Source organism: Physeter macrocephalus, chromosome 14 (genome assembly GCF_002837175.3).
Source record: "Physeter macrocephalus isolate SW-GA chromosome 14, ASM283717v5, whole genome shotgun sequence".
Taxonomy (NCBI): domain Eukaryota; kingdom Metazoa; phylum Chordata; class Mammalia; order Artiodactyla; family Physeteridae; genus Physeter; species Physeter macrocephalus.
The window spans coordinates 3,533,722-3,561,231 of record NC_041227.1 but is presented as its reverse complement, the minus strand read 5'-3'; the positions used below and the strand labels follow the sequence as shown (position 1 = coordinate 3,561,231).

The following is a 27,510-nucleotide window of genomic DNA, read 5'->3' as shown; positions in this document are numbered from 1 at the left end:
CTCTGGGGCTCCGGGCGGGTCCAGGGGAGCAGAGCTTCGGAGACAGGAGGGCGGCCCTTAGCAAGGAGGAGCCCTGGTTGTCAGGGGCAGGCAGCTCGGGCTCCCTCAGACACACGTGGGGCAGCTCAAAAGTTTCTTCCGGAAGGTGAATGCAGGAGATGTAGCCACAGCCCCCGGGATGGGGGCTTTGTCTTTCTGTCTGCATATTCAGGTGTCTGACTGTCCTTCTCTTTCTGCTTCTAAGTCAGTGTCTGTCTGTCTCCTTCTCCTTACCTCCCCTCTCCCTCCCTCTCATCCCCTCTTTTCTCTCGCTCCGTCCTGCTCCCCATCTCCCCTTCCTCTGTCTCTCTGTCTGTCTCATGGTCTCTGCTCATCTCTGTGAGAGCTCCGTCCAGCAAGGCAGAGCCAGGAATCCACACTGGACTGTAGGGTGGTGGTCAGAGAGGGGAACACGGCTGAGCAGAGGCCTGCAAAGGCATCGCCTCCTGTAGCTTTGGCCACACTGGCTGAAGGGTCCCAGGAAGTAGGGGCGTTGTCTTTTCAAGTTTGGGTATTCCTTGTCCCGTCCCTGCTGGAAACGGGAGACACTGCAGGTCTCAGGGGGAAAGCAGGCCTTTCACAAACAGGCGATTGTTTTTAAGAGTAAATCCTTGCGTGCTGCTTCTGAGGGCGGGGTCATGAAGATGAGAGTGGATAGCGGAGTTCAGCAGCTTTGCTCTGATCCTTGGCCACCACCTGTAATACGACTCCTCACCACTTGTCAGGAGTTGCCCACCCCCAGGTACCGCGAGGAGGCCAGCCCCTCTGGGAGGGAACGTGTCCCCACTTTACAGTTGAGGGAACTCTGCCATCACCCCTAGACCCCAGAGCCTGCATACAGCAGGTGCTCAGCGAGTGTGGGTAACTGATCGAAGGAACAGTCAGATGATCTGACCCCTTTGTCTGCTTTCTGCCTCTTTCTCCATCTCTGGGAATCAGCCAGAGTGTTCAGTCCTTGGGTGACATGGCTACATGGACTAAAGTTTTGAGGCAAATAATCTGCATCTTGTTACAGCCTGTGTGATAATCCCCTTTGCATCCATTGAAACGTGAGGCAGTTGGAAATCCACTGGGTAAGGCACCGTCCGCCCCACTCTTCTGGCTCCTGTGTAACTGGTTCAGGGACTCTCTGTCCCCGTTGTGCTTAGACAGGATCAGACCTCAGCCTGTTTCATCTCCCGTGAGCCCTCCTCTCTCCCCGTGTTCCAAGTCCTGGGTCAGCTCGTCTGACTGCCCCCAGCCCCTCCGGGGTGGGGAGCTCCTGAACTTCAGAGACCTTTTCTGACCAGTCACCGAGGAGTCTGGGGACTGGATTAGGAGCGGGGGGGTGGGGGCAGCAGGGGAGGGTTTCGAGCTTTGGCCCTGATCTCTTACAGCTGAGACTGCCTTTTGGCGACTTGGTCTTAATTTCCTTTAGGGGGAAGTAGTTGCTTCAGCACGTGGCCACTAGGTGGCAGCAGAGGAGGAGAAAGGCCCTTCACCCGGGCTTAACGGGGGCACAAGGGGACCGAGGCTACACACCGAGCGCTCCCCACCCACCCTCCCTGGGTGCTCGCTCGGCTGAGATAGCCACAGCGGCCCCCCGCCCACGAGCTTCCTCAGCCCACCCTCCCCCAGGTGTCAGGCAGCCACCTGCACCCAGATCCCACACACAGACTTGCTTTGCTGGGTCTGCGTGGTGTTTAATATTTTTAAAATGTGTTGCCAACATTTTAAACATATCAAAATATGTTTAAGTATTAAACATATATCTATATCTATCTGAATCACTTTACTGCGCAGCTGAGACTAACACAACATTGTAAACCAACTATACTTCAATTCCAAGAAAGAAGAAAAAGGAAAAAATATATAAAATATGTTTAACGGGCAGCCTTCGGGGCCCTGGGACTTGCCGTCATCAGGCCACATCTCGTCCCAAGGAGGATGGGAGAGCCGTGATCAGAAGGCCCCCTCTGCTGGGGTGCAGGGTTGGAGGCGGACGTGAACGGATGACGTAGGGAAGCAGAGGGGGCCGTGGTGGTGGTCCAGGATGGGCGATGCCTGTAGAGCTTGGGGAGTTCTTCCACGTTCCGCAAATGGAAGTGTGGCTTCAGGAGTTTGTAGGAGAGAAAAGGGAAGGAGGCTTTCGGTGCCTGAGACCTTGCAGGGGGCCTGTGGGCACTGCCGTGGGCTCAGCTCAGGGATGGAGGGTGGAGTGGAACTGGTCAGGGACAAACCTTGTCTCCGGCTTTGGGGGCGAAGGGACATGGTGCAGCATCTGCTACTAGTGGGCTCACCGGGCCGGGGGCCCCGTGTCCTCTCTGCTCACGGGCTCCTGTGCTGTAGCAAAGCCCCACTTCCCTGCCCCCAAAGACTGACCTTCCTGTTGGTTCTTCTCACGCCCCAGGCCAGGCCACGCTCTTCCAAGGCTCTGGCGGGAAGAGTACTGATCCTCCTCTCCGAGGCCAGCTTTCCACGCCCACGGGGTCCCCCCATCTCACCACCGTCCACCGGCCGCTGCCCCCCAGCCGAGTCATCGAGGAGCTGCACAGGGCGCTGGCCACCAAGCACCGCCAGGACAGGTGAGGCCCCTCCCCTGGCAGCGGGACCTGTGTGCCCACATCCCCATCTGCGGCCAGCCTTACGGGGGGCAGTTACGGGGGGCAAGCTCCGGGTTGGACTCAGTGCTCTGCTGTCACCGTCTTGGAATTCCTAAGTTCTGAGCAAGGAGCTCGTGTTTTCCTTTTGTACCGGGCTGGGCAGCGGGTCTGTAGCTGGTCTCAGTTGCCCCTTTCCGGGAGGGGTCAAGTGGGTGATGTGTACCGTGGGACCAGCCACAGAGTCCCTGCATTTCCCCCGGAGGATCCAGGGACCCAGGGTTGGGGGGGAGAATCGAGAGGGCGAAGTAGCCCTTACTTTGTCCCGGGACCCTGACGGCGCCCCGTTTTCATCAGGCAAGAACCCAAGTCAGCCTGCTCGGAAGCTGACTCTTATTCTTGGTCTCATACGCCTCATAGACTGAGGATAATAAGTGAGTCATCGAAGGGCAAAGCAGACAATGGAATACACGTGTGGCTTGGCAGAAATATTGGACAAATGAAATGCCCTGCTCGGTTCTGAGAAAAGCCTTGATCTGAGTGTTTGCTGCTCTAAGTCTTGGCGGGGTTTATTACATGCATGTCTGTGACGTTCAGAACAGCACGTTCCAAGCAGCCATTTGCCTTGGACTCGGAGCCGTGTGTGCCTCTGGCGCTTCCTGTCCTGTGTATCGGCTGCACATACTTGGGGGTCGTCTTTGCAGCGCCCATTGTAAGTCTTCAAGTCGACCTTGCAGGGTTTCCAGGTGAAGCTGGACAACGTGTAACACGAACTGCCTTTCTGGTTCAGTTTCCAAGGCAGGGACAGTAAGGGGTCCCCGAAGAAGCGCGTGGACGTGCGGCTGTCGAGGGCGTGCAGCGTGGAGCGGGCCAAGGAGTGGGACGAGGCTTGGAGCTTTGACGGAGCCTCGGACGGCAAGTGGACCGTGGCTAAGGAGTCCGAGGAGAACAAGGAGAACTTGATCATGAATTCCGAACTCAAGGATGACCTGCTTTTGTATCAAGACGAAGAGGCCCTGAATGACTCCATCATCTCTGGTGAGCAGAGGGTGGATCCCGCGGGGTGGGAAGCTCCCACTGGAGGCCCGCCTTCGAGGGGGCACTTCCGCCGCCAGCACGGAGGGGGCAGGGGAGTGATGGAGAGAGATACCCCCCTCTCCTTGTTGCACGAGCAGGCTGCCTGCGGGCAGGCTCAGGGCACAGTTAGGAGGGACCTGAGTGAGTTGGTTTTATTTTGCCAATTGCGTATTCATTTTCACGTGTATTGGAACAACAGAAGTGGCTCAGTAAGTGACTGGGCATTACTGCTCGGGATGACACGGCGGGAGGTGGTGTCGGTGGCACTCGGGTGGCCAGCGTTTGGAAAATGCAGCAGAAAATGGTAATAGGAAAGTGAGATGAGATGGAAGTGGGAGGGGAGGGAGGGAAGGAGAGAGGGGCCGATGTCTGCAGTCATCTCAGAAATACTGTAAGTCCGGCAGCATCTGTTTGTTCAGGACCACGTGTTCACGAGGCCCTTGGAGGTCTGTGTCTGTCCTCACGTGTTCTAGAGGTCAGAGGATTTGCTCTGTCTTGCCCTTGAAGATCTGGGGGCTCAGAGAGACAGAGCATTGTGGACCCCTCGGGATGAAGGTAAAAGGGCGCTCAGTCCTGGTGCGGCTGTGCTGAGCTTTGTCTCTTGTAGGAGGGTTAAGGGTGGACATGGCTATAAGGCCTTTGGGGAGGATTATTGTTCCTAAGTGAGGGGTTATTGTTCTTCCTGAAAGCATCTCATGGCGACCATCACTGCCACAGGCAGAGCTCTGGGTGGAGCCACTGGGGACCTGGTCTGGTGTTGGTGGAGAGTCGGGAAGGGGCTGGCATTGAACCTGAGCCACCTGGTAGTAAGTGTGTACAGGCAGGGGGAATCGTGACCAGGTGGACAGACCAGGAGCCCAGGGCTAGACACCGGCCTTGACTGTCACCCCCTCCCGTGACCTTGCATACCTCTGGGCCTTTTCCGCGCTGGTCTAGTGAAGCACTTCCGGGGGCACGTGCTACGGTACATGCGGGGTGACACGGCACCCGTGAGGTTGGAAGAGGCTGATAGATAGTCGAACTGAGGTCTTCGTGGCAGAAACTCACAGCCATAGGGCCCTGGACATCTTAAGAAGAGGATGAAGCTTGTGCTGTTTCCCAAACTTATCTGGCCCTGGGACCCTTTCCCTTAAACACCCATCAGCATCCTGCCGGCTGGGGTGACGTGGGACACATCTGAGAATGGCTGGCGTAGACAGGGATTACGGGCTCTGGAGCAGGTCCCTCAACCTCGGCGCCAGTGACATTGGGGCATGGACAGTTCTCTGTGGTGGTGCTGCCCTGGCCTTGTAGGGTGTCTGGAGCATCCCTGGTTTCTGCTCGCTGGACCGCACTCCCTCTGGCTCTAGGCGAGGGTCCTTCTGCCTCTTTCAGCTGCTAGGGGCTCCAGTGGTCCTTGCCTTGTGGCTGCATGGCTCTGATCTCTGCCTCCGTCTTCACATCAGCTCTTCCGTGTCCTCTCCTTTTCTTATAAGGACACTCGTCATTGGTTTTAGGGCCCATCTAGGTAATCTGGGGTGATCTCCTCATTTTGAGATCCTTACCTTAATTACATCTGCAAAAGCAAATTACATCTTTTTTTTTTTTTTTTCCAAATAAGGTCACATTCCCAGGTTCCAGGTGCACCAATCTTTGGGGGTCACTGTTCCACCCAACACGGTCACCCCTGATGGTGTGGCATGTTCCTTTTCTCGTTGAGCCAAGGTTGCCCCTGGGACCTTTTACCCCCAACCCCATGCCCGGGTCCTCAGCAGTGGGACCAGTCCACGTGCCTCAGACGAGACCTGCCGTGGGAAGGAGCCGGGGCGCTGTCCCTGCGGTCTGAGCGGGAGCGGGTCCCCGCCTGCCTCGCGCCCCGACCCCTCATTGATCAGGTCAAACCTTCTCCTCCCCTGCTCTGATGACAACGCTGTGAACCCTCCTTCAGAGCTCGACACAGTTGCAATTTTACCCTGATTTTTGTCCTTATCTGACTGTTGTCTGTCTCCTCACAAGTCTATCATTATTCGATTATTACTGATTCCCTAATGTATGTGTTTGACTACTGTCCCACGTGGGCTGGTGCCCCCTCGTCCCCATGTGCCTGGTTCTAAGTAGGAGTCAGTGAGTAGCTGCTGGATGAGTGGCTTTAAATACCATCTGCCAATCCGACAGGTCCTCCAGCCCACGTGGCCCGAGCTCCAAGGGGTTGCCCTGTGAACTCAGCACGTCCCTCTGGGGTCTCGGAGGCGTGGCTGTCCTGACATCTTTGGATCTGAGCTCTTGATCTCTGCCTCCAAACCCAGACTGTTCCCTGTCCCTGTGAGCAGGGCCTCTGACCTTCCGTGGCCTGGGGCCACCTTGCCACTCTCTGGACTTGGCACCTGACACGCAAATGGCTCCTCCTTGAAGACATGGGGCCAGTCCTCCCCTGCTGCGCTCAGCCTCCCCCGAGGCTCCCCGCCTGCGCCATCACCTCTGTTCTAGCCCCTCCATACAGACAGACGTCAGGGAACGTCACCCCTGGCTCACATCCCTCCAGTGGCTTCCGAGGGGTTTAATGCCCTGACCTCACCAGGACCTGCGTGGCCTGTCCCTGTCTCCCGGGCTTGTCTCCTCTCCACACCCCCTGGGACCCAGCCACGCACCCTCCCTGCTTCTTACACGCCCTGACCACAGGGCTCCCATGCTCACCACGCAGGAGGCGTGTGCGGCTCCACGGGGTTTAAAACGCCGCTTCCTCCAGGAAGCCGGCAGGCATAAACAAGTGACTACCCTGCCAGTCCCTACGCACACAATAAATGTCAGTGAATGATGGGGTGTCGGGATGAAAGGAGATGGTGTCTGTAGCCTCACGTGGCAGATGAGCCGTTTCGCCACCTCTGAGGTTTCTCCCAGGACGTGGGGCAAACCTGAGTGTCTTGTGATTTGTCTTCTCAAACCGGCGTCCTTAATTGAACTTGGTGTTTGACTGTGGTGACGGGACGAGGGAGGGTGGAACTCATTCTAGAAACTCTGCTGTTGTTAACATGCCCAGGATCCCGCCAGGCTGTGCTCGGGAAGCACTGCACTGACTGTTTGCAAACCCGGGTAAAGCCACCCCTCTTGTGGGCCTTCTGTGGGCACCGTTGTCTGGGGCTCAAGGTCAAGAGCTCACATCTAACCCTAAGAGCATCCTGCGGAGGGCTGGGCCCATTGCACGCAGTGAGGCAGATCTGGGGATTCCCGACGCCCACACACTGACCCCTGACATCTGCAGTTGAGGCCACGGTACGCAATCCGGGGTCCCTGAACCCCTGAGATCCAGGGCAGAAAGTGGATTCTTCGCCTTTATCATATTCTCACGTGTGTTTGCAACTCCCTCAAAGTTACCCATCTCTGGGACAACATGCTTGGAGGAAAAAAAGTTCAATATTGGTTTTGGGAAAAGTCTATAAATCTTACTTCTGGGGGAAAGTGGTTCATGGTGGGAAAGGCGCATGAACGTATTCTGCTTGGCCTGGTAGGACAGTGGCAAAGATCAGCTTTTATTTCCTTCTCTCGAGTTCAAACCCCGCTCCCAGTGTCACGCTGGTGTATTGTTTGTAGATCTCTGTGGTGCAGAAGCAGAAAAGTACCAGGCAGCGGCCTCATCGGTTATTAACCATAGAAACTGCATTGGTATTTGTTTATTTATCCTCATAACTCACTGTCGATGGAGCCTTTGCAGGTGGCGTCTCATCCAACGTGAACACCCCAGGAAGTGTTTGTTATCGAACATCTTGCCAGCCTGAATTCTCTAGTAGTAGCTACATTAGGGTTTAATTTCTGGAGGTGGTGGAGGCCCCATCCGAGGCAGCCCTGCCCCTGAATCAGCTAGAAGACCGTCCTGCTGGATCCAGTTGGAGTGAAAAATGTATTTGCTTTAGTCTGGGTCTGGCCCTTGGATTTCCGTGCAGGGCACATACGATGTCTCGATCAACACAAAGATGCATTACAGGCTGCTGTGCTTGTGCCTCGTGTGGTGTGTTTATGCTCCACGTAGGCTTGCGTGCATATGTGTCCACACACACGGTACCTTTGTGGGCATGTGCAGTCAGCGCCAGGTAATTGGGGACATTCTCAAGTCCATCAAAGGTGATTTTCTTAAAAGATTTTGTTTTCTAGAGCAGTTTTAGGTTCACAGCAAATTAAGAAGAAATATAGACTTTTCCCATATTCCCCTGCCCCATAGCTGCACAGCCCTCTCCATTATCAACATTCCCTCCAGATGGTGCAGTTGTTACAACTGATGAACCTGCACTGGCATACGGTCACCCAAAGTCCATAATTTGTTAGAGTTTATTCTTGGTGTTGTACGTTCTGTGGGTTTGGACAAATGTATAATGACGTATCCATCCTTACAGTATCATATGGAGACGTTTCACTGCCCTAAACGTCCTCTGTGCTCTGCCTGTTCCTCCCTTCCTCCCCCCAACCCCTGGCAACCTCTGATCTTTTCACTGTTTCCATAGTTTTGTCTTTTCCAGGAGGTCGTATTTGGAATAATATAGTAGGTAGTCTTTTCAGATTGGCTTCTTTCACTTAATAATATACATTTATGTTTCTGCCTTGCTATTTCATGGCTAGATGATATTTAATTTTTTTCTTCTTATTATTTTTTCTTCCAGTTTTATTGAGATATAAATGACACGTAACGCTGTGTAAATTTAAGGTGTATACAGCATAATGTTTTTACATACATCCTGAAATACCACAATAAGTTGAATAAACAACCATCATCTCATATAGATACACAATTAAAGAAATAGAAAAAATATTTTTTCCTTGTGATGAGAACTCTTAGCATTTACTCTTGTGAAACTTTCATATATAACATACATCAGTGTTAATTATATTTATCATATTTATCATGTTGTACATTACATCCCTAGTACTTATTTATCTTATAACTGGCAGTTTATACCTTTTGACCACCTTCATCCAATTCCCCCTGCTTCCATCTCCCACCTCTGGTAACCCCAAATGAGATCTCTTTTTCTATGAGTTTGTTTTTGAAGTATAGTTGACCTACGACACTACATTAGTTCCTGGTATACAACATAGTGATTCAATATTTCTATACATTTCAAGATGATCTCCGTGATAAATCTAGTTACCATCTGTCACCATACGAAGATATCACATAATTATTGGCTATATTCCCCACACCGTACATTTCCTACCCGTGGCTCATTTATTTTTTTGGCCCATTTATTTTTTAACTGGAAGTTTGTGCCTCTTAATCTCCCTCACCTGTTTCTCTCCTCCCCCACCCCCTTGTTTCTTTTTAATGCAGAATAATATTCCACTGTCTGGCTGTATCCCAGTTTATTTATCCCTTCACCTACTGAAGGAAGTCTCGGTTGTTTCTAAGTTTTGGCAACTGTGACTAAAGATGTTATAAACATCCACTTGCAGGTTTTTGTGGGGGTATAAGTTTTCAACTCCTTTGCGTAAATACCAAAGTGAAACGGTTGGATCATATGGTAAGGGTATGTTAAGTTTTGTAAGAAACCACCGAACAGTCTTCCAAGATGACTGCACTATTTTGCATCCCCATCAGCAATGGATGAAAGTTCCTGTTGCTCCACATCCTTGCCAGCATTTGGTGTTGTCAGTGTTCTGGATTTTGGCCACTCTTATAGGTTTGTAGTGGTACCTCATTATTTTAATTTGCATTTTCCTAATGACACATGATATGGTGCATCTTTTCATGTGTTGATTTAACATCTGTATATCTGCTTTGGTGAGGTGTCTGTTAAGGTTTTTGGCCCGTTTTTTAATTGGGTGATTTGGTTTTTTATTGTTGAGTTTTATGTATATTTTGGATGACATTCCTTTATCAGATGTGTCTTTTGCAAATATTTATTCCCAGTCCATGACTCTTCTCCTTATACTCCCAACATTGTCTTTAAGAGAACAGAAGTTTTAACTTAATAAACTCCAGCTTATCAATTGTTTCTTCCTTGGAGTGTGCCTTTGGTCTTGTATCTAAAAGTCATTACCATACATAAGGTCACTTAGGTTTCCTCCTAGGTGATCTAGAACTTTTATAGTGTTGTGTTTTGCATTTCGGTCTGTGGTCCATTTTGAGTTAATTTTTGTGAAAGGTGAAAGTTCTGTGTCTAGATTCATTTTTTATTTTTATTCTTTTTCATGTTGATGTCCAATTGTTCCAGCACCATTTGTGCAGAGATTATCATTGCTTCATTGTCCTGCTTTTGCTCCTTCGTCAAAGATCAGTTAACTGTATTTATGTGGGTCTATTTCTGAACTTACTATTTTGTTCTATTGATGTATTTGTCTATTCTTTCACCAATACCACACTGTAAACTAAGTCAAGTAGTGTCAGTCTTCCAACTTTGTTCTCCAATATTGTGTTGGCTATTCTTAGTCTTTTGCCTGTCCATATAAACTTTAGAATGTCTGCCAGTATCCACAAAATACCTTGTTGGGATTTGGATTGGGATTGCATTGAACCTATAGATCACATTAGGAAAAACTGACGTCTTGATAGTATTCAGTCTTACTGTCCATGAACATGGAATATCTCTCCATTTATTTGGTTCTTTGATTTTGTTCATTCGAGTTTTGTATAGATCTTGTATATATTTTGTTGGATTTATACATAACTTTCATTTTGGGGGGTGTTAATATAATGGCATTATGTTTTTAATTTCAAATTCCACTTATTCATTGTTGGTATAATGGAAAGCAATCGACTTTTGTATATTAACCTTGTATCCTGCAACCTTGCTACAATCAGTGATTAGTTCCAGGAGTTTTTCATTGATTCTTTTGGATTTTCTACATAGATAATTGTGTCATCAGAAAACAAAGACAGTTTTATGTCTTCTCACTCTGTGTACCTTTTATTTCCTTTTTTCTCTTTTTGCATTACCTCTATTCCAGTATGATATTGAAAAGGAATGATGGAAAAGACATCTTGCTTTGTTCCTGATCTTAGTGGGAACGCTTTGAGTTTCTCACCATTAAAGATGTTGTTAGCTCTCGGTTTTTGTAGATATTCTTTATCAAGTTGAAGAAGTTCCTCTCTACTAAGTTTACTGATGTGGTTTTTTAAATTGAGGTAACATTGGTTTATAACATTATATGAGTTTCATGTGTACAACACTATATTTTTACTTCTGCATACACTACAGTGTGCTCACCACCCCAAATTGAGTTTCTATCCATTATCATGCAATTGACCCCCTTTGTCCATTTTGCCTTCCCCCTTGTTTCCCTCTGGTAACCACTACTCTGTTCTCTGTATCTACATTTTGGTTTGGTTTGGTTTATTTATTTGTTTGTTTTTTATATTGCACACATGAGTGATTTCATTTGGTGTTTGTCTTTCTCTGTCAGACTTGTCTCACTTAGCATAATATCCTACAGGTCCATTAATGCTGTTGCAAATGGCAGGATTTTATCTTTTTTATGACTGAGTAGTATTCTGTTGTGTGTGTGTTTCTGTGTGTATGTATATATGTACACAGCTTCTTTGTACCTTCATCTCTTGATGGGCAGTTAGGTTGTTTCCATATCTCTTGGCTATTGTAAATCATACTGTGATGAACATAGGAGTGCATATATCCTTTTGAATTAGTGTTTTTGTATTCTTCAGATAAATAACCAGATGTGGAATAGCTGGATTGTATGGTAATTCTATTCTTATTTTTTTGAGGAATCTCCATACTGTTTTCCATAGTGGCTGCACCAACTTACATTCTCAGCAACTGTGTATAAGGGTTCCCTTTTCTCCACATCCTCTCCAACCCTTGTTATTTCTTGCTTTTCTGATAATAGCCATTCTAACAGGCACGAAGTGATATCTCACTGTAGTTCTGATTTGCATTTCCCTAATTAGTGATGTTGAACATCTTTTCATGTACCTGTTGGCCATCTGTATGTCTTTTTTTGAAAAATGTCTGTTCAGATCTTCCCACTTTTCAATCAGATTTTGTGTTTTGGAGTTGTTGAGTTGTATGAGTTCTTCATATATTTTGGATATTAGCTCCTTATTGGATATATGATTTGCAAATATCTTCTCCCATCAGCTAGGTTGTCTTTTAGTTTTGTTGATGGCTTCCTTTGCTGTGCAGAAGCTTTTTTAGTTTGATGCAATCCTATTTGTTTATTTTTGCTTTGTTTCCTTTGCTTGAGGAGACATACATAGAAAGATATTGCTATGACTGATGTAAAATGAGCATCCTGCCTATGTTTTCTTCTAGGAGTTTTGTGGTTTCAGGTCTTAAATTCAAGTCTTTAATCCATTTTGAGTTAATTTTTGTGTATGGTGTGAGACAGTGGTCTAGTTTCTTATCTATCCAGTTTTCTCAGCACCATTTATTGAAGATACTGTCCTTTCTCTGTAGTATGTTCTTTTGTTGTAAATTATTTGTCCATATATATGTGGGTTTATTTCTAAGATCTCAATTCTGTTATTTTTTTGATCTATGTATCTGTTTTTCTGCTAATTCCATGCTGTTTTGATTACTACGGCTTTTGTAATATAGTTTGAAATCAGGGCGTGTGATACCTCAAGATTTGTTGTTTTCTCTCAGGATTGCTTTGGGTATTTGTGGTCTTTTGTGCTTCCATATAAATTTTAGAATATATATATATATATTTTTTTTTTTTTTCGGTACGCGGGCCTCTCACTGTTGTGGCCTCTCCCATAGCGGAGCACAGGCTCCGGACGTGCAGGCTCAGCGGCCATGGCTCACAGGCCCAGCTGCTCCGCGGCATGTGAGATCTTCCCAGACTGGGGCACGAACCTGTGTCCCCTGCATTGGCAGGCGGACTCTCAACCACTGCGCCACCAGGGAAGCCCTAAATTTTAGAATTTTTGGTACTATTTCTGTGAAAAATGTCATTGGGATTTTGATAGGGATTGCATTGACTCTGTAGATTGCTTTAGGTAATGTGGACTTTTTAACAATGTTAAATCTTTTAATCCAATGAGGAAACAGAGTATCTTTCTGTTTCTTTGTATCTTCTTCAGTTTATTTCAACAATGTCTTATATTTTTCTGTGTATGAGTCTTTCACCTTCTTGATTAAAATTACTCCTTTTTTGGTACCAGTTGTAAATAGAATTGTACATTTTACTTTATGCTAGCTTATTGTTAGTTTATAGGAATGCAGTGGATTTTCATATATTGTTTTTGTACTCTGCAACTTTACTGTAATCCTTATTTTGAGTAGTTTTTTGGTGGAGTCTTTGGGATTTTCTATACATAAAAGTTTTGTTGTCTGCGGACAGTGGCAATTTTACTTCTTCCTTTCCAATTTGGATGTCTTTCATTTCTTTTTCTTGCCTAATTTCTCTGGCTAGGACTTTCAACACTACATTGAACAAGAGTGGTGAGAGTGGGCACCCTTGTCTTCTTCCTGTTCTTAGAGGGATAACTTTCGGTTTTCCACTATTGAGTATAATGTTAGCTGTGGGTTTGTTTGTCATTTGTGGCCTTTATTAGGTTGAGGCACATTCCTCATATACCCATTTTATTGAGAGTTTTTCTCATAAAGCGCTGTTGAATCTTGTCATATGCTTTTTCTGCATATACTGAGATGATCATATGATTTTTATCCTTCATTTTGTTAGTGTGGTGTATCATATTGATTGATTTGTGGATGTTGAACCATCCTTGCATCCCTAGAGTAAACCCCACTTGATCATGGTGTATGATCCTTTTAAGGTAGCACACATGTTCGGTTTGCTAATATTTTGTTGAGGATTTTTGCATTTATGTTCATCAGAAATATTGGCCTGTAATTTTCTTTTTTTGTGTTGTCTTTGTCTGGTTTTGGTATCGGGATGATGCTGGCTTCTTAAAATGAGTTAGAAAGTGTTCCATTTTCTTCAGCTTTTTGGATGAGTTTGAGAAGGATAAATATTAAATCTTTGAATGTTTGGTAAGATTCACCTGTGAAGCTGTCTGGCCCTGGAGTTTTGTTTTTGGAGAAGTTTTTTTTTATTACTCTTTCAATCTTCTTACTAGTGATCAGTCTTTTCAGATTTTCTATTTCTTCATGATTCAGTCTTGGAAGTTTGTATGATTCTAAGAATTTGTTCAGTTCTTCTAGGTTGCCTAGTTTGTTGGGAGTACAGCTATTCTCTTATAATCCTTGTAATCCTTTGCATTTCTGTGACTTTCATTGTTATTTCTCCTCTTTCATTTCTGAGTTTATTTATCAGAGTCTTCTTTTTTCTTAGTGATTCTTTCCAAAGGTTTGTCAAGTTATCTTTTCAAAGAGCCAACTCTTAGTTTCATTGATCTTTTCTGTCGTCTTTTTAGTCTCTATTTTTTAAATTTCTGTTCTGATTTTTATTATTTCCTTCCTTCTACTGACTTTGGGCTTTGTTCTTCTTTTTCTAGTTCCTTTAGGTGCAAGATTAGATTGTTTATTTGAGATTTTCCATGTTTCTTGAGGTAGGCCTGTATTGCTATAAACTTCCCTCTTAGTACCACTTTTGCTGCATCCCATAGATTTCAGTATGCCATATTTTCACTTGTCTTTAGGTAATTTTAATTTTTTTGATTTTTTTTGTTGTTGACCCAATAGTTGTTCAGTAGCATGTTGTTCAGTCTCCACATATTTGTGATTTTTCAGTTTTCTTCTTGTAGTTGAGTTTTAGTTTCATACTGTTGTGTTCGGAAGAGATGTTTGCTATGATTTCAGTCTTCTTAAATTTACTGAGCTTTGTTTTGTGTCCCAATACATGGTCTATCCTTGAGAACGTTTCATCTGCACTTGAGAAGAATGTGTATTCTACTGCATTTGGATGGAATGTTCTGTACGAGTTTATAAAATCCATCTGGTCTAATGTTTCATTTAAGGCCACTGTTTGCTTATTGACTTTCTGTCTGGATGATCAGACAGATCAGATGATCATACTTACATAGATGTAAGTATGGGGTTAACTATTATTGTGTTGTTGTTGTCAGTTTCTTCCTTTAGTCCTGTTAATAATTGCTTTATATATTTTGGTGCTACTGTGTTAGGTGCATGTATGTTAATAACTGTTATGTCTTCTTGATGAATTGTCCGCTTTATCATTATATAATGTCCATCTTTGTCTCTTGTTACCTTTTTTGGCTTGAAGTCTATTTTGTCTGATATAAGTATGGCTACATCCACTTTCTTTTCAACTGCTATTTGCTTGTAGTATCATCTTCCATACCCTCTCTTTGAGCCTATGTTTGTCTTTAGAGCTGACGTGGGTCTCCTGGAAGCAGCACATAGTTGGGTCTTGTTTTTTTATCCAGGTAGCTGCTCTGTGCCTTTTGATTGGTGAGTTCAATCCATTTATATTTAGGGTGTTTATTGAGAGATGAGGACTTAGTACTGCCATTTTATCTTTTGTTTTCTGGTAGCTCTATATCGCCATTGTTTGTTTTTCCCTGTGTTTCTGTTATTTCAGCTTAGTGATTTTCTATGATATTTTTTCAGCTTCCTCTTTTTTTATGCTTTGTGTCTCTGCTCTAGATTTATGTTTTGTGCTTACCAAGATGTTTGTATAAAGCATATTATAGATAAAATAGTCCTTTATCTGCTGATAGCATCTTATCTTCATTTGCCTATATGGTTTCCATCCTTTTCCTCTTCCTGTTTTATGATTTTATTGTCTCAAATTATCCTTCTTTATGTTCTGAGTTTCTTACCAAATTGAAGGTAGCTATAGTTATTTTTACTGCTTTTTTCCTCTTTAACCTTTATACTATAATGAGTGTTTAAAAACCTATTCTGATATATAGTTGCAATTTCTGATTCTGTCTGTTAGCACCTTACTCAAAGATTTGTGTACTTTTGCCTTTTTGTATCAGATAGAAGAGTTCCTTACAATATTTCTTGTAAGGCAGGTCTAGTGCAGGTCTAACTCCTTCAGCTTTTGTTTGTCTGGGAAAGCCTTTATTTCTCTTTCATATCTGAATGATAACTTTGCTGGATAGAGTGTTCTTGGGTGACAGTTCTTTCAGTATTTTGAGAATGTCATTCCACTGTCTGTTGGCCTGTAGAGTTCCTGCTGGGAAATCTGCTGGTAGCTTAATGGGAGTTCCTTTGTAGGTTATCATTCTTTTTCCTTTGGCTACCTTTAAAATTCTTTCTTTGTTATTGACTTTTGACAGTTTTAGTATAATGTGTCTTAGAGAAAGAAGGTCTTTTCTGGGGTAATTAGGTGTTCCCTTAGATTCATGGACTTGTGTATCCAGTTCCTTCCCCAGGTTTGGGGTGTTCTCAGCTATTATTATTTTTTAAATAATATCTCTATGCCCCTCTCCTTCTTTTCTCCCTCTGGGATACCCACTATCCTAATGTTGTCCTTCCTAAAAGAGTAATTTTGTTTTCATAGAATTTCCTCATTTTTTAAGATATTAATTCTCTCTCCTCTTCTACCTGAATCATTTCTAGATTTCCATCTCCAAGTTCACCAATTCTCTCTTCCATGTGGTCTGCTCTATTTCCAGTGCTTTTCATTGTGTTCTCCATCTTGTTTATCGAATTCTTCAGCTCCATAATTTCCGTTGGGTTCTTTTCTAGAGTTTCAGTCTCTTTGGTAAAATATTCCTTCTGTTCTTTCATTTTATTCCTGAGTTCACTGAACTGCCTTTCTGAGCTTTCTTGTAGCTCATTGTGTTTTTTCCTGACAGCTTTTTTGAATTCTCTATCAGTGAGATCGTAATATTCCATGACTTTAAGTTTGGTTTCTGGAGAACTGTCATTTTCTTTTTGTGGTACAGTGTTACTGTGGTTCTTCCTGGCACTTGATGAGTTGTTCCTCTGCTGTTGCATTTGAACTAGTAAACACCTTTTTTATTTAGGTAAAGCTTTTTTTTTTTTTTTTCTTTTAACTGGATTCTAACAATTCAACAGGTTAAAAATTAGAGGCCTTTGTTTTCTTTTCCAGTAGGTCGTGCCATAGCACAAGTTTTTGGATTCTCTTACCTGAGATCACCTTTGAGAATCGTCACTTTCCACCCTCCACTGGGTGCCCTTGTTGTCCCTGCTTGTGTATCTGGGGTCATTGGTGCCTTGCTGCTGCTGGTCACCACCTGGGACACTGGGATGACGGGCACTTCCACTGTGTCTGGGGTCTCCCGAGTCGCAGGCTCCACTGTGGTAGGGGAAGCCAGGGTCGTGAGTGCCTCTGTTGTGTCCTAGGTTTTGGGGTTTATGGGTATTGCTGCTGCAGGCAGGGAGGGGGGCCAGACTTATGGGCTCCTCTGTGACTGGAGGGATGGGTCACAGGCCCTGCCTCCACTGCCATGTGTTCCCCTGCGGCCATGGACACCACTGTGGCCAGGAGGCTGGAGTTGTGTGCACTGTCTCCTCTGATGCAACTGAGTTCTCTGGGGCTGTGGGCTTGGCTACTGGGGCTGGGGTTCCAGGATCACAGGTACCACCTCTGCTGTCCCCCGGGTTCCGCTGCCTCTGTGTTCCAGTCCACCCACCTTCAGATGCACAGATGTACAGAATTCTCTGATGTCCTGACATGGTGGGCAGAGGCAGCTTTGTTTAGCTGTGGTTGTAGATTGAAGAGGAGAGACAAAGGGGCGTCTCTTCCACCATGCTGCTGACATCATCGCCCAACCAGGGGTTGAACCCAGGCCCTTGGCAGTGAAAGTGCAGAGTCCGAACCACTGGACAGCCAGGGGATTCCCTGCTGACGTCACTCTTGACTGAGTTTTTAAAGTCATAAATAGTTGTTGGACTTGTCAGATGCTTTTCCTGCATCAGTTGATATGATCATGTGATTGTTCCTTTTTCGCCTGTTGATGTGATGGATTATGTTAATTGACTTTCAAATGCTGTACCAGCCTTGCATACCTGGTATAAATCCCACTTGGTTGTTGTGTATAATTCTTTATACGTTTTTGGATTCGATTTGCTAATCTTTTAAGGATTTTTGCATCTGTGTTCCTGAGAGATACTGATCTTTGTTCTTGTACTGTCTTTGTCTGGTTTTGGTGTTAGGGTAATGCTGGCCTCATAGAATGAGTGAGGAAGATTCCCTCTGCTTCTGTCCTCTGAACGAGATTGTAGAGAATTGATATAATTTTTTCCTTAAAAGTTTGGTAGAATTCACCAGTCAACCCATCAGGGCCTGGTGCTTTCTATTTTAGAAGATTATTAATGATTGATTCAGGTTATTTAGTAGAGGCTTGTTCAGATCATGTATTTCCTGTGTGAGTTTTGGCAGATTGTGTTTTTTCAAGGAATTCGTCCATTTCATCTAGGTTATCCAATTTGTGGGCACAGAGTTGTTCATAGTATTCCTTTAATATCCTTTTGTTTGTTTGTTTGTTTTTTTGTGTGGTACGCGGGCCTCTCACTGTTGTGGCCTCTCCTGTTGCCGAGCACAGGCTCTGGACGCACAGGCTCAGCAGCCATGGCTCACGGGCCCAGCCGCTCCGCGGCATGTGGAATCCTCCCAGACCAGGGCACGAACCCGTGTCCCCTGTATCGGCAGGCGGACTCTCAACCACTGCGCCACCAGGGAAGCCCGATATCCTTTTGACATCCATATTACCTATACTAATGTTCCCTCTTTTATTTCTGATATTAGCAATTAGTGTCCTTTATCTTTTTCTCTTGGTCTGGCTAAATACTTACTGATTTTATTGATCTTTTCAAAGAACCAGCTTTTGGTTTTGTTGGTTTTTTTCTGTTGATGTCCTATTTTTAATTTCCCTGATTTCACCTCTAGTTCTTGCCATGTTTTCTGCTTACTTTGGATTTGATGAGCATGTCTTACTTTTATCATTAGCAAATCAGTAAGGATAGGCGTTTTTGGAAAAGACCCCATTCCTGCTTTGGGGAGTTCTCAGTCTTACAAACACACAGGCAGGCAAGAGTAACGCAACTCAACAATGCCTGCAACAGAGGAGCCAACGCCTGGGCTAAGAACAGGTTAGGTGGTGGGCAGATGTCAGGAGGAGAGGACCAGAGGAGTTTTCAATAGGGTTTTGAAGAATGAGTAAGAGTTTGCCAGGTGGATAAAGTCTCAGAGACATGGCAGAGGTGGGCGCACTTAGGAAACTAAAGCTGGCTTGGACCACCTGGGGCCCAGCATGTGTGTGCCGTAAGGGGGCCAATTCTGAGGGTCTTAGTTGGTGTGAGCATAGCGTTGATGTGAGAATTTCATTATCCATAACTTTTTTCAGTTTCCCGGGTAACCTGAGAAGGCTAAGAATCCCAGCCATGGTGTCAAGTGTCAGTATTGCTAATGGCAAGAAATATCACTCCTGTTGGCAAATTGCATCTGTTTGGGGGCAAGTGTAAATAAGCGATAAACACCTGGGATTCTGAGTGCAGTGATTCTTGAAAGGACCCCAGCAGCTCACCCCAGACAAGTGCTCTCTGCACAGCTTCAGGGCAGCTCCCACACCTGCCTGATCCTTCCGTCCTAGATGCATCACCTGTCGGGGAAGGAGGTCCTGGGGAGCTGTGTGACCTGCTTTGAGGACTCGCCCAGTGGGACCCCTGGGGATGCTGTGTCTCCTGAGCAGACAGGGTGGCATCTTGAACCTAAACAGAACCCCCAAGAGGGGTTCCACAGCTAGTGACAATCAGGGGGCAGGGCTTTACGCTGAAAACAAGGGACCTAGCAAATCATTCTCAGTGGGGCCGTGACCAGATGAGCATTTAGAACCAACAATCTAAAGAGAGGGTCACAAAGCTTTCTGTTGGTGCATCCCAGGAGTTAAAAAAAAAAAAAAAAAAAAAAAAAAAAAAAAAAGTATATGCTGGATATTTGTGCATTATTTATTTCATTATGTATTACATTTATTTTCATTTATTTATAAACTGTATATATGAGCGGTACCATACTCATGTATGGCAAATGTTATAAAACACAACAGTAGTTATGAAGGAAAGATGACATGAAATAGCCATTGTGTTAATATTTTCATTTTCTACCACAGCCTGACCTACTGAATCCTGAAAGTGAGGCCCAGAGATTGGCATTTCAGCAAGTGCATAGATGTGGGGGCAGTGATTCTGGTGCACCTGGTCCAAAGTTCATCCTTGATAGGTCCACCATAGTATAAAAGCTAGAATTTTCCACAAAGCTTTGTACAAAAATCTGCTTTGTCGTTTATTCAACAAGTACTTCATGTCCCAGCTCTGGGTGCCCAAGGATTCTAAGGAAAAACTAGACCACCTGAGGAGTTTCTGGCGACATTAAAAGGGGCCGGCCGTGTCTGGATCGGAAATCCCGACACGTCGGGTTGCATGATGTGATGACACAGCAACACCACTGTGGGGAGAGGTGAGGCCGGGCAGTTTGTGGTGTTTCCTGAACTGAAAGAAAGGGTGGCCCTCTTTGCAGGCTCTGGCATCCTTTCGCCTGGACCCACTTGTGAAAAGTAAAAGCTAAAACGTGTAATGTTATTTGAATCCTATTTTAAATGTGGAAGGTTATTGAAAGGCCCCTTGCGGTGAATCCTGTGATGTGAAGAGTCAGTTGAGTCAGGTGAGGCGAGGGATCACCTGTCCTCACTGCGGGATGAGCGAACAGAACACCAGCGGTCACTGCCTGGGCTTGGCCTGGGGCTCTGGGGTTGACGTTACCTGGAAACCGGCCATTCCCCGCGTGCACACTAGGTGGCGCTGTAGAGCGCCACTGGGACGCAAGATTCTCGGAAGAGGGGCGTCTTTGGGACAAGCTGGTGGGCCGTTTGCGGGTGACCCTGTGAGGGTCTGGTGGTTCTCACCGAGCACCAGGCAGCAGATCTGTGTGAGGGACTCGTAGGCCCAGTGATAATCCGACACAGCACCGCTGCTGTTTCTTTGTGCTATTGCTTCAACCTGGGTGCTTTCCTGAGAGCTTCTCTCCCGTTCTGTCACCTAATCCCCTGCCGGGGCGCGTACTGTCTATCACCGTCCCTTTTTCACAGTTGAGGAAACCAGGGCAAAGGGGTGGGGGGGGCACGTGCCCGTTTTGAGTGCAGGTCTCTCTAGCTCTGTAGCTGTGAGGGACCACCCATCAGCAAACTCTCCAGGGCACCTCACTGTCCCTAAAAGTTTGTCCACTCGGGCCCAACATGCACGGCCTTGGGGCTCTCAGTTCTCCTGGAGCCTCAGTTTCCCCTCAAAAGGGGCATCTCACTTCCCTTGGAGAATTACTTTAAGAACCTGAAGTCTTAACTCTGTGAGACTGTCCCTCAGGCCCTTCTGGAGAGGGCAGTAAGGGCTGCCCCTGGCTGCCCACTCCTCTCTGCCCTAACGGGGAGCAGGGTGACCTGCTCTGGCCCAGGAGGCCACCCTCGGGGCAGAAGTCTTCCAGGGCCTGAGGGAGCCGCCATGAGGATGACATAGGATGAGGTGGGCAGTGTGCTTAGCACCACCCAGCAGTGGACAGGTGTTGATGGAGGTCCCTCTGTTCAGGGGACAGGACGTGGACATCTTTGGGGCCATTATCCTGCTGACCACAGTGGCACACAGAAACCCCTGCACAGGAGGAGCTGAGCAGAGAGAAGGGTCCCCGGCCTCCTTACCCGTGGTCCCCTGGGAGCTCAGATATGCAGAGTCTTGGGCTCCACCCTGACCCTCTGAATCGGGGTCTGCATTGTTTGGGACCCTAGATGCTCCAAGTCCCAGAGGAGGGTTTGCAGCCCTAGTCGGAAAGCCGTCCTTTCTTTTGACTGCGGCGGCTGGGTGACCACAGGGACCTCCTGTTCTCTGGGAGGGGGCAGGTTTCAGGGGGACTTGCTTTGTCCTTGTCTCACATTCTTAGTTCCCTTGGCTCAGGCACTGTGGCCCATTTCTGCGTCATTCTCAACACAGCGCCCGGCACATAGTAGGTCCTCAGTGACGACTGAGGTGATGAACCTTGGAAGAAACACAGGAGATGTGACCTGGACTGGGTTCCATTGCTCCATTTCACAGATGACAAGACTGAGGCCCAGGAGATTAATCGGCTGGTTTGGGCTCCGTGGGTAGTTGTTATGAGGTGGGTCTGGGCTGGAACTCAGGGCCCAGACTCTGCCCCCTGTCCCTCGCACACAGCTCTTGACACAGCAGGGCACCCTCTCTTTCCTCTGGTGACAGGCAGCGATGCTTTTTCCAGGCTCCAAACTCCAGAGAACTCTGGGGCTGTGGAATTATAGTGATGCACAGAATTATCCACTGAAATTGCAGTACTAGCCCACATTTGAAATTCACATTGAAATTCACTCTTATCCTTGGAGGGCAGGGGTACACACAGAGTGAGCCCTGCAACTGATAGTCCAGCTTTCTGCCTGGAGCATCTTCCCGGGCCAGGGGTGGTGCAGGGAGGTGGCCCCCAAGCAGAGTGGTGATCACACCAAGATGGGGAGACCTAGATGCGGTTCTGTGTTGCTGAAGCAGCTGGAGTTTGTAGGACAGGGTCCTGGAAAAGGGGGGTCTGTGAAGGGGGCCCCAGAAGTTCACGTGGAGATACAGCTGGCCGAGGGCAGACAGAATTCCACAGGACTTAGCAGAGATCCCCTGTAGGAGCAAGGGAGGAACGTGGTGCTGGAGGCCAGGGCAGCTGGGATCCAGCCCAGACCTCGGAGAGACCTCGGAGAGCACCATGGACCGTCTTTCAAGACTCCAGGAAGGCCAAGCCTCTGGAGTAAGGAGCGTGCCATGGAGTAGACGACCATGTTCAAAACCAAAATAGACCTGCCATCGTTGTGAGCATGTTCAGGGTCTTAAAGAACAGGATGAATGAACAGATGGAGAATCTTTGCGGCGAACCAGAAACTATAAAAGAGAACCAAATGCAGATTCCAGAATTGAAAAGTATGAAGTCTGAAATGAAAAATCCACAGCAGGTTAAAGACGGCCCCACAGCACCCCTGCTCGCGCCGAGGCAGGTGCAAGGACTCCTCGCACGGGGCTCCTGCAGCCGGGGGGGCATCCCTGCCCTGCTTCTCTCTCGGGGCACACATGCCTTCCGCCTCCTCCCACTCAAATGCCAAAGCCTCACGCGGCCGAGCCCCCTGGATTCCACGGTTGCCAGTCTGGACATGCACTCTGGGGGGAAAACGGCGGGAGCATACGCATCCTTGTAGCTAAGACTTTGCGCATCTCTGTGATGATGTCCTCAGGATAAATTCCAAAGTGTGACTAATTGAGAAAAAGATCTCGTACTGAGTTTATTTTTAATTCCTCAGCCTTCTGTTCTTCTTTATACCCGACCCCATTTACAGTTCCTCTCAAGACTGTGGTTCTGGAAGCAGTAGCGAGGCAACGATCCAGGGTGGAGGGGGGAAGGAGCGTCTGTCTCAACCTAAAATACGTGGCAGCTGTGCTTCAGGGATGCTCGCCTTCCCAGGGATCGAGCTGATGGGAATATTCATCCATGTGCAGGGAAATACAGGAACGAGGGCAGTCCCTGAAGCTTTGGTGAAAAGAGCAAGAATAAGCACTAACCCAGATGTCCATTCGCAGGGAGCTGGATCAACAAGTGATGGGATTATGTGGCATCCGCACTCGGGGATCCTTTGCAGCCATAAAAGAGAAAGCTGGATCAGTCCGCCCTTCTTTAGAAGCAGATGTGTGAGCAAAAGCCAGCTTTCTGCTGTACTGTGCACGGTGTGATCCCGCTTCTGTGAAACAGAAGAGAGTGTCGGCGCTTAATGGTAGAGAAATAGCTCTGGAAGCAAGTGCCAGAAAACATACGTAGTGGTTTCTTCTGGAGGCGAGATGCGGGCGGGGAAAGGGAATCCTTTCCTCTTAATACTGCTGTTGTGCTTAGCTTGTTTGCAATGAGTGTGCATTGTTCTTATAGCTGAGTGAGAGATCACACTTCTCTGAGCCAGAAGGCAGACGGCCTGAGCTCTGCTCCCAGCTGTGACCTGGGACAGCTCCTACCTCCGTGAACTTAACTTTACCTCTCGTTAACTCACGGTGGAGGTGCGCGGGCAGAGCCCTCTGGGCCGGAGGGCTCTGATAAGAGTCAGCAAACACCCCGTAAATGGAAGGGTGACCTAATATATTTTTTCTTTTTCAAAGCTTGTTAATTTGGCCAATGATATTCATTGCTTCTCAAATGATAAACCACCTTGCCTCCCAGATGGTCATGATGTGTTACCGTTTGTATAAATTGTTGGATTTGATTTGCTACCATTTTGTTTAGGATTTTTATATCCATGCTCATGAGGGCTATTAATCTTTAGTATCCTTTTCTGCAGGTATCTTTTCTGGTTTTGATGTCACAATAAATCCTGGCTTCATGGCATGAGTTTTAACGTCTACCCTTCTTTTCAGTGTTCTGAAATAATTTGTATGGAATTAGAATTATTTACTTCTTACATGTTTCATAGTATCCATCAATGCATCCATCAGGGCCTGCAGGGCTTTTTTTTTTTTTTTTTTTTTTTTAATGGGGGAAGGTTTTTAAGTAGAAAGTGTATTTCTTCAATAGATATAGGTCTATTCTGGTTATATATTTCTTCCTAAGTGAGTCTTGGTAGTTTGTGTTGAAGCAGATGGTTATTGCACCTCTAATTCCTGACACTGGTAATGTGTGTGTGTGTGTGTGTCTGTGTGTGTGCGCCCCTCTTCTTCTCACTCTCGTCTCTCCACTTCCCCTGATAAGTCTGCCTAGAGTTTTATCAGTTTTATTGCTCTTCTCAAAGTGTTAGCTTTATTGTTTTTCTATTTTCTAGTTCATCAGTTTCTACTTCGATCTTTATTATTTCTTCTCTTCTACTTCCTTGCTTTTAATTTGCTCTTTTTCTAGTTTCTTAAGATGGAATCTGAGGTCATTGATTTGAGACTTTTCCTCTTTTCTAATTTAGGCATTTAGTGCTGTAAATTTCCCACATGCTGTGTTTATTTTTATTTCAAAATACTTCTAATTTCCCTTTTGATTTCTTCTTGGGACTGTAGGTTATTCAGAATTCTAAAATTTAGTTTCCAAAGATTTGGGTATATTTCTAGAGATGTTTTGGTTATTGATTTCCAGTTTAATGCCACTCTGGCCAAAGAATATACTTTGTATGACTTGAGTACTCTTTAATTTACTGAGACTTGCTCTGTGGCCCAGAGTATGGTCTGTCTTGGTAAATATTGCACGTGCTCTTGGAAAGAATGTGTATTCTTCTGTTGTGGGTTGAGTGTTTTCATACATGTTAATCAGATCAGATTTCTTGATAGTGTTGGTCAAATCCTCCATATCCTTCCACATTAAAAAAAAAATTATTTATTTATTTATTTACTTTGGCTGCGCTGGGTCTTGGTTGCAGTACGTGGGATCTTTGTTGCAGCACATGGGATCTTTAGTTGCAGCATGCAGACTTCTTAGTTGTGGCCTGCGGACTCTCAGTTGTGGCATGCATGTGGGATCTAGTTCCCCGACCAGGGATCAAACCCAGACTCCCTGCATTGGGAGCACGGAGTCTTACCCACTGGACCACCAGGGATGTGTCCTTCCTTACACATTTTCTGTCTACTTGTTCTATCAGTTACTTAGACAGAGGTCTGAAATCTCCAACTATAACTGTAGATTTATCTACTTCTCTCAGTTGTATTAGTTTTTGCTTCATATATTTGACCCTCTTAATAGGGCCATCAATATCTAGGACTTTCCCATCTTCCTAATGAAGTTGTCCCTCTATCGCTTGGGATGATCCTCTTTATCCCTGAGTAACTCCTTTGCTCTGGAATCTCCCTTGTCTGATGTTAATAGACCACTTCAACTTTCTCTTGATTAATCTTAGAATGGTACCTCGTTTTCCCTTTGTACGTTTCATCTATAATATTTGCATCTTTTTATTTAAAGTGCATGTTTTGTAGGCAGCATGTAGTTTGCTCTTGCTTTTTTGTCCATCCTAAGAATTTTTGCCTCTACTTAAAGTGTTCAGACTGTTTACACTTCATGTGATCATTGATTTTATTGAGTTTACGTCCACTGTCTGGTTCTGCAGATCTCTAACTTCTGTCTGTGTTGCTCTCCCTCCCATTTCCACCCTACAGACTCTCGCTGCCTTGGTCTCTAGGCTTCATCTTTTCAACTCAGGGAATTTTCCAAGCTCTTCCTGGTGCCTCTCCCCGATCCATGGCCTAGAAAATCTCCAGAGGCAGTAAGCTGGGTCATCGTAGGGCTCACTTTATTTGCTCCCCATCTCAGGGGTCACTGTCCTTTCCAGTGTCATCAAAACCATTGTTTCATATATTTTGATTTTTGTTTGTTTTATCTGTGGGTGGGAAATTCAGTGTGTAGTACTCCATCCTGGTCAGAAGTAGAAGTTAAAGCCGCCACTCTTACTTTGGAGCCCGAGACAAGTTTTCATGGCACATCCCTTCTATGGAACAAGCTGGGTTCTGATATGACAGGTCCTCAGGAGGGAATCCTTCTTATAGGTTCCAGCCCAGATGCTCCTTCCTTCAGAAACCCTTCCTTGATCTTGACAAGCCCCCTTCCTCATGTGGCCTGTTTACTCCTCCTTGTGCTATGTAATTCAGCAGACATTTCCCGAGTTTGTGCAGAGAAAGAAATGAACGAGGCAGTCCTCTCCATGGATGAGCTCAGCAGATTTGTTTCTCTCCACTGAGTGAAAATGTCTCAAGCTCAGATAATGACTGTGGTTAGGGAAAGCCACACAGACGGATAATTAGAATGCGCTGTGAGGGTGCGCAGATAGGAACACGCATAATGTGCTTCGGATCATTACAGGTGCTTGTTTTCACGCCTCCCTCCCTCACCTGAGCGAGCTCAGTGGGGCGTGCACCACGTGGTCCTCGTTTCTGCTCTTGGGGCCCAGGCGTATGACAGGTGCACTAGAGATGGTGCCTTGCTGAACCTAGCAGATCCGGAAAGGTCACGGCTAAGGGTGCGGGTCCTGAGCTCAGGCCGGGGCGTGAATCTCGGTTCTGTCGCTTTAACCTACCAGCACTTCAGCAAGAAAACAGGAGCTCAGTTGTGGACGTGCTAAGTTTGAGGTGCCCGACGGGGACCTGGGCAGAGACATCATGAAGGAAGCCGAAGCTGCAGCATGGATTCAGGAGAGAGGCTGTAGCTGGAGAGGGAGATTCTGGGCACCGGCAGCTGGTCCCTCGTGTTGTGGGACTGAAGAGGTTGTGTAGGAAGCAAGCGTGGAGGAGGGGTTTGAGGGTTGAGTCCTGGGCTCACCCACGTCTGGAGGAGAGATGATGCAGAACCAGCAAAGGAGACAGAGGCGTGGCTATGGCAGTGGGAGGATGCCGGCCAGTGGTGCGTAGGGAGAGAGAAGGGAGGCTTCACAAGGAAGAGAGTGGTCCAAGGCCTGAGACCCCCCACGAGCATCCTTTCCCACCGGGTGGCTAATGGGCGCTGACGAGACGGGGCTGAGGGTATGTTCTGAGTCCCACACACGCTGGTGTGTCGGCCTGCGTGGAGCTCGGGAAGCTGCCCCCCGCCCGGTGAGGTGGAGCCCGGAGCTCTGGGGTCAGCAGCTCTCTGGGCCATGCTGGGTCCTGGGAGAAGAGCCAGCATTGCCCACCCTGCTTCCTGAGCCCTGTCAGCTGTGTGTGGGAAATGCTCTCCAACATTGGCTGGAGTTGAGCTGGATGTGGTAACATCAAGGTTTTAATTTTTTTTTTTAACATCTTTATTGGAGTATAATTGCTTTACAATGGTGTGTTAGTTTCTGCTTTATAATAAAGTGAATCAGTTATACATACACACATGTACCCATATCTCTTCCCTCTTGCATCTCCCTCCCTCCCACCCTCCCTATCCCACCCCTCTAGGTGGTCACAAAGAGCCGAGCTGATCTCCCTGTGCTATGTGGCTGCTTCCCACTAGCTATCTAATTTACATTTGGAAGTGTATATATGTCCATGCCACTCTC

General features: G+C 46.5%; 1 protein-coding gene across 2 annotated transcripts in view; it reads left to right on the top strand.

Moving 5' to 3' along the window:
• Nucleotides 1–27,510, top strand: part of PHACTR3 (phosphatase and actin regulator 3) — a 202,827-nt gene that overhangs the window by 132,826 nt on the left and 42,491 nt on the right. For both annotated transcript variants that reach the window (XM_028499893.2, XM_055090152.1), the window contains 2 exons: nucleotides 2,429–2,603; nucleotides 3,409–3,656. In XM_028499893.2, the coding sequence (XP_028355694.1) occupies nucleotides 2,429–2,603; nucleotides 3,409–3,656 (423 nt within the window). The remainder of the gene's footprint in view (nucleotides 1–2,428; nucleotides 2,604–3,408; nucleotides 3,657–27,510) is intronic.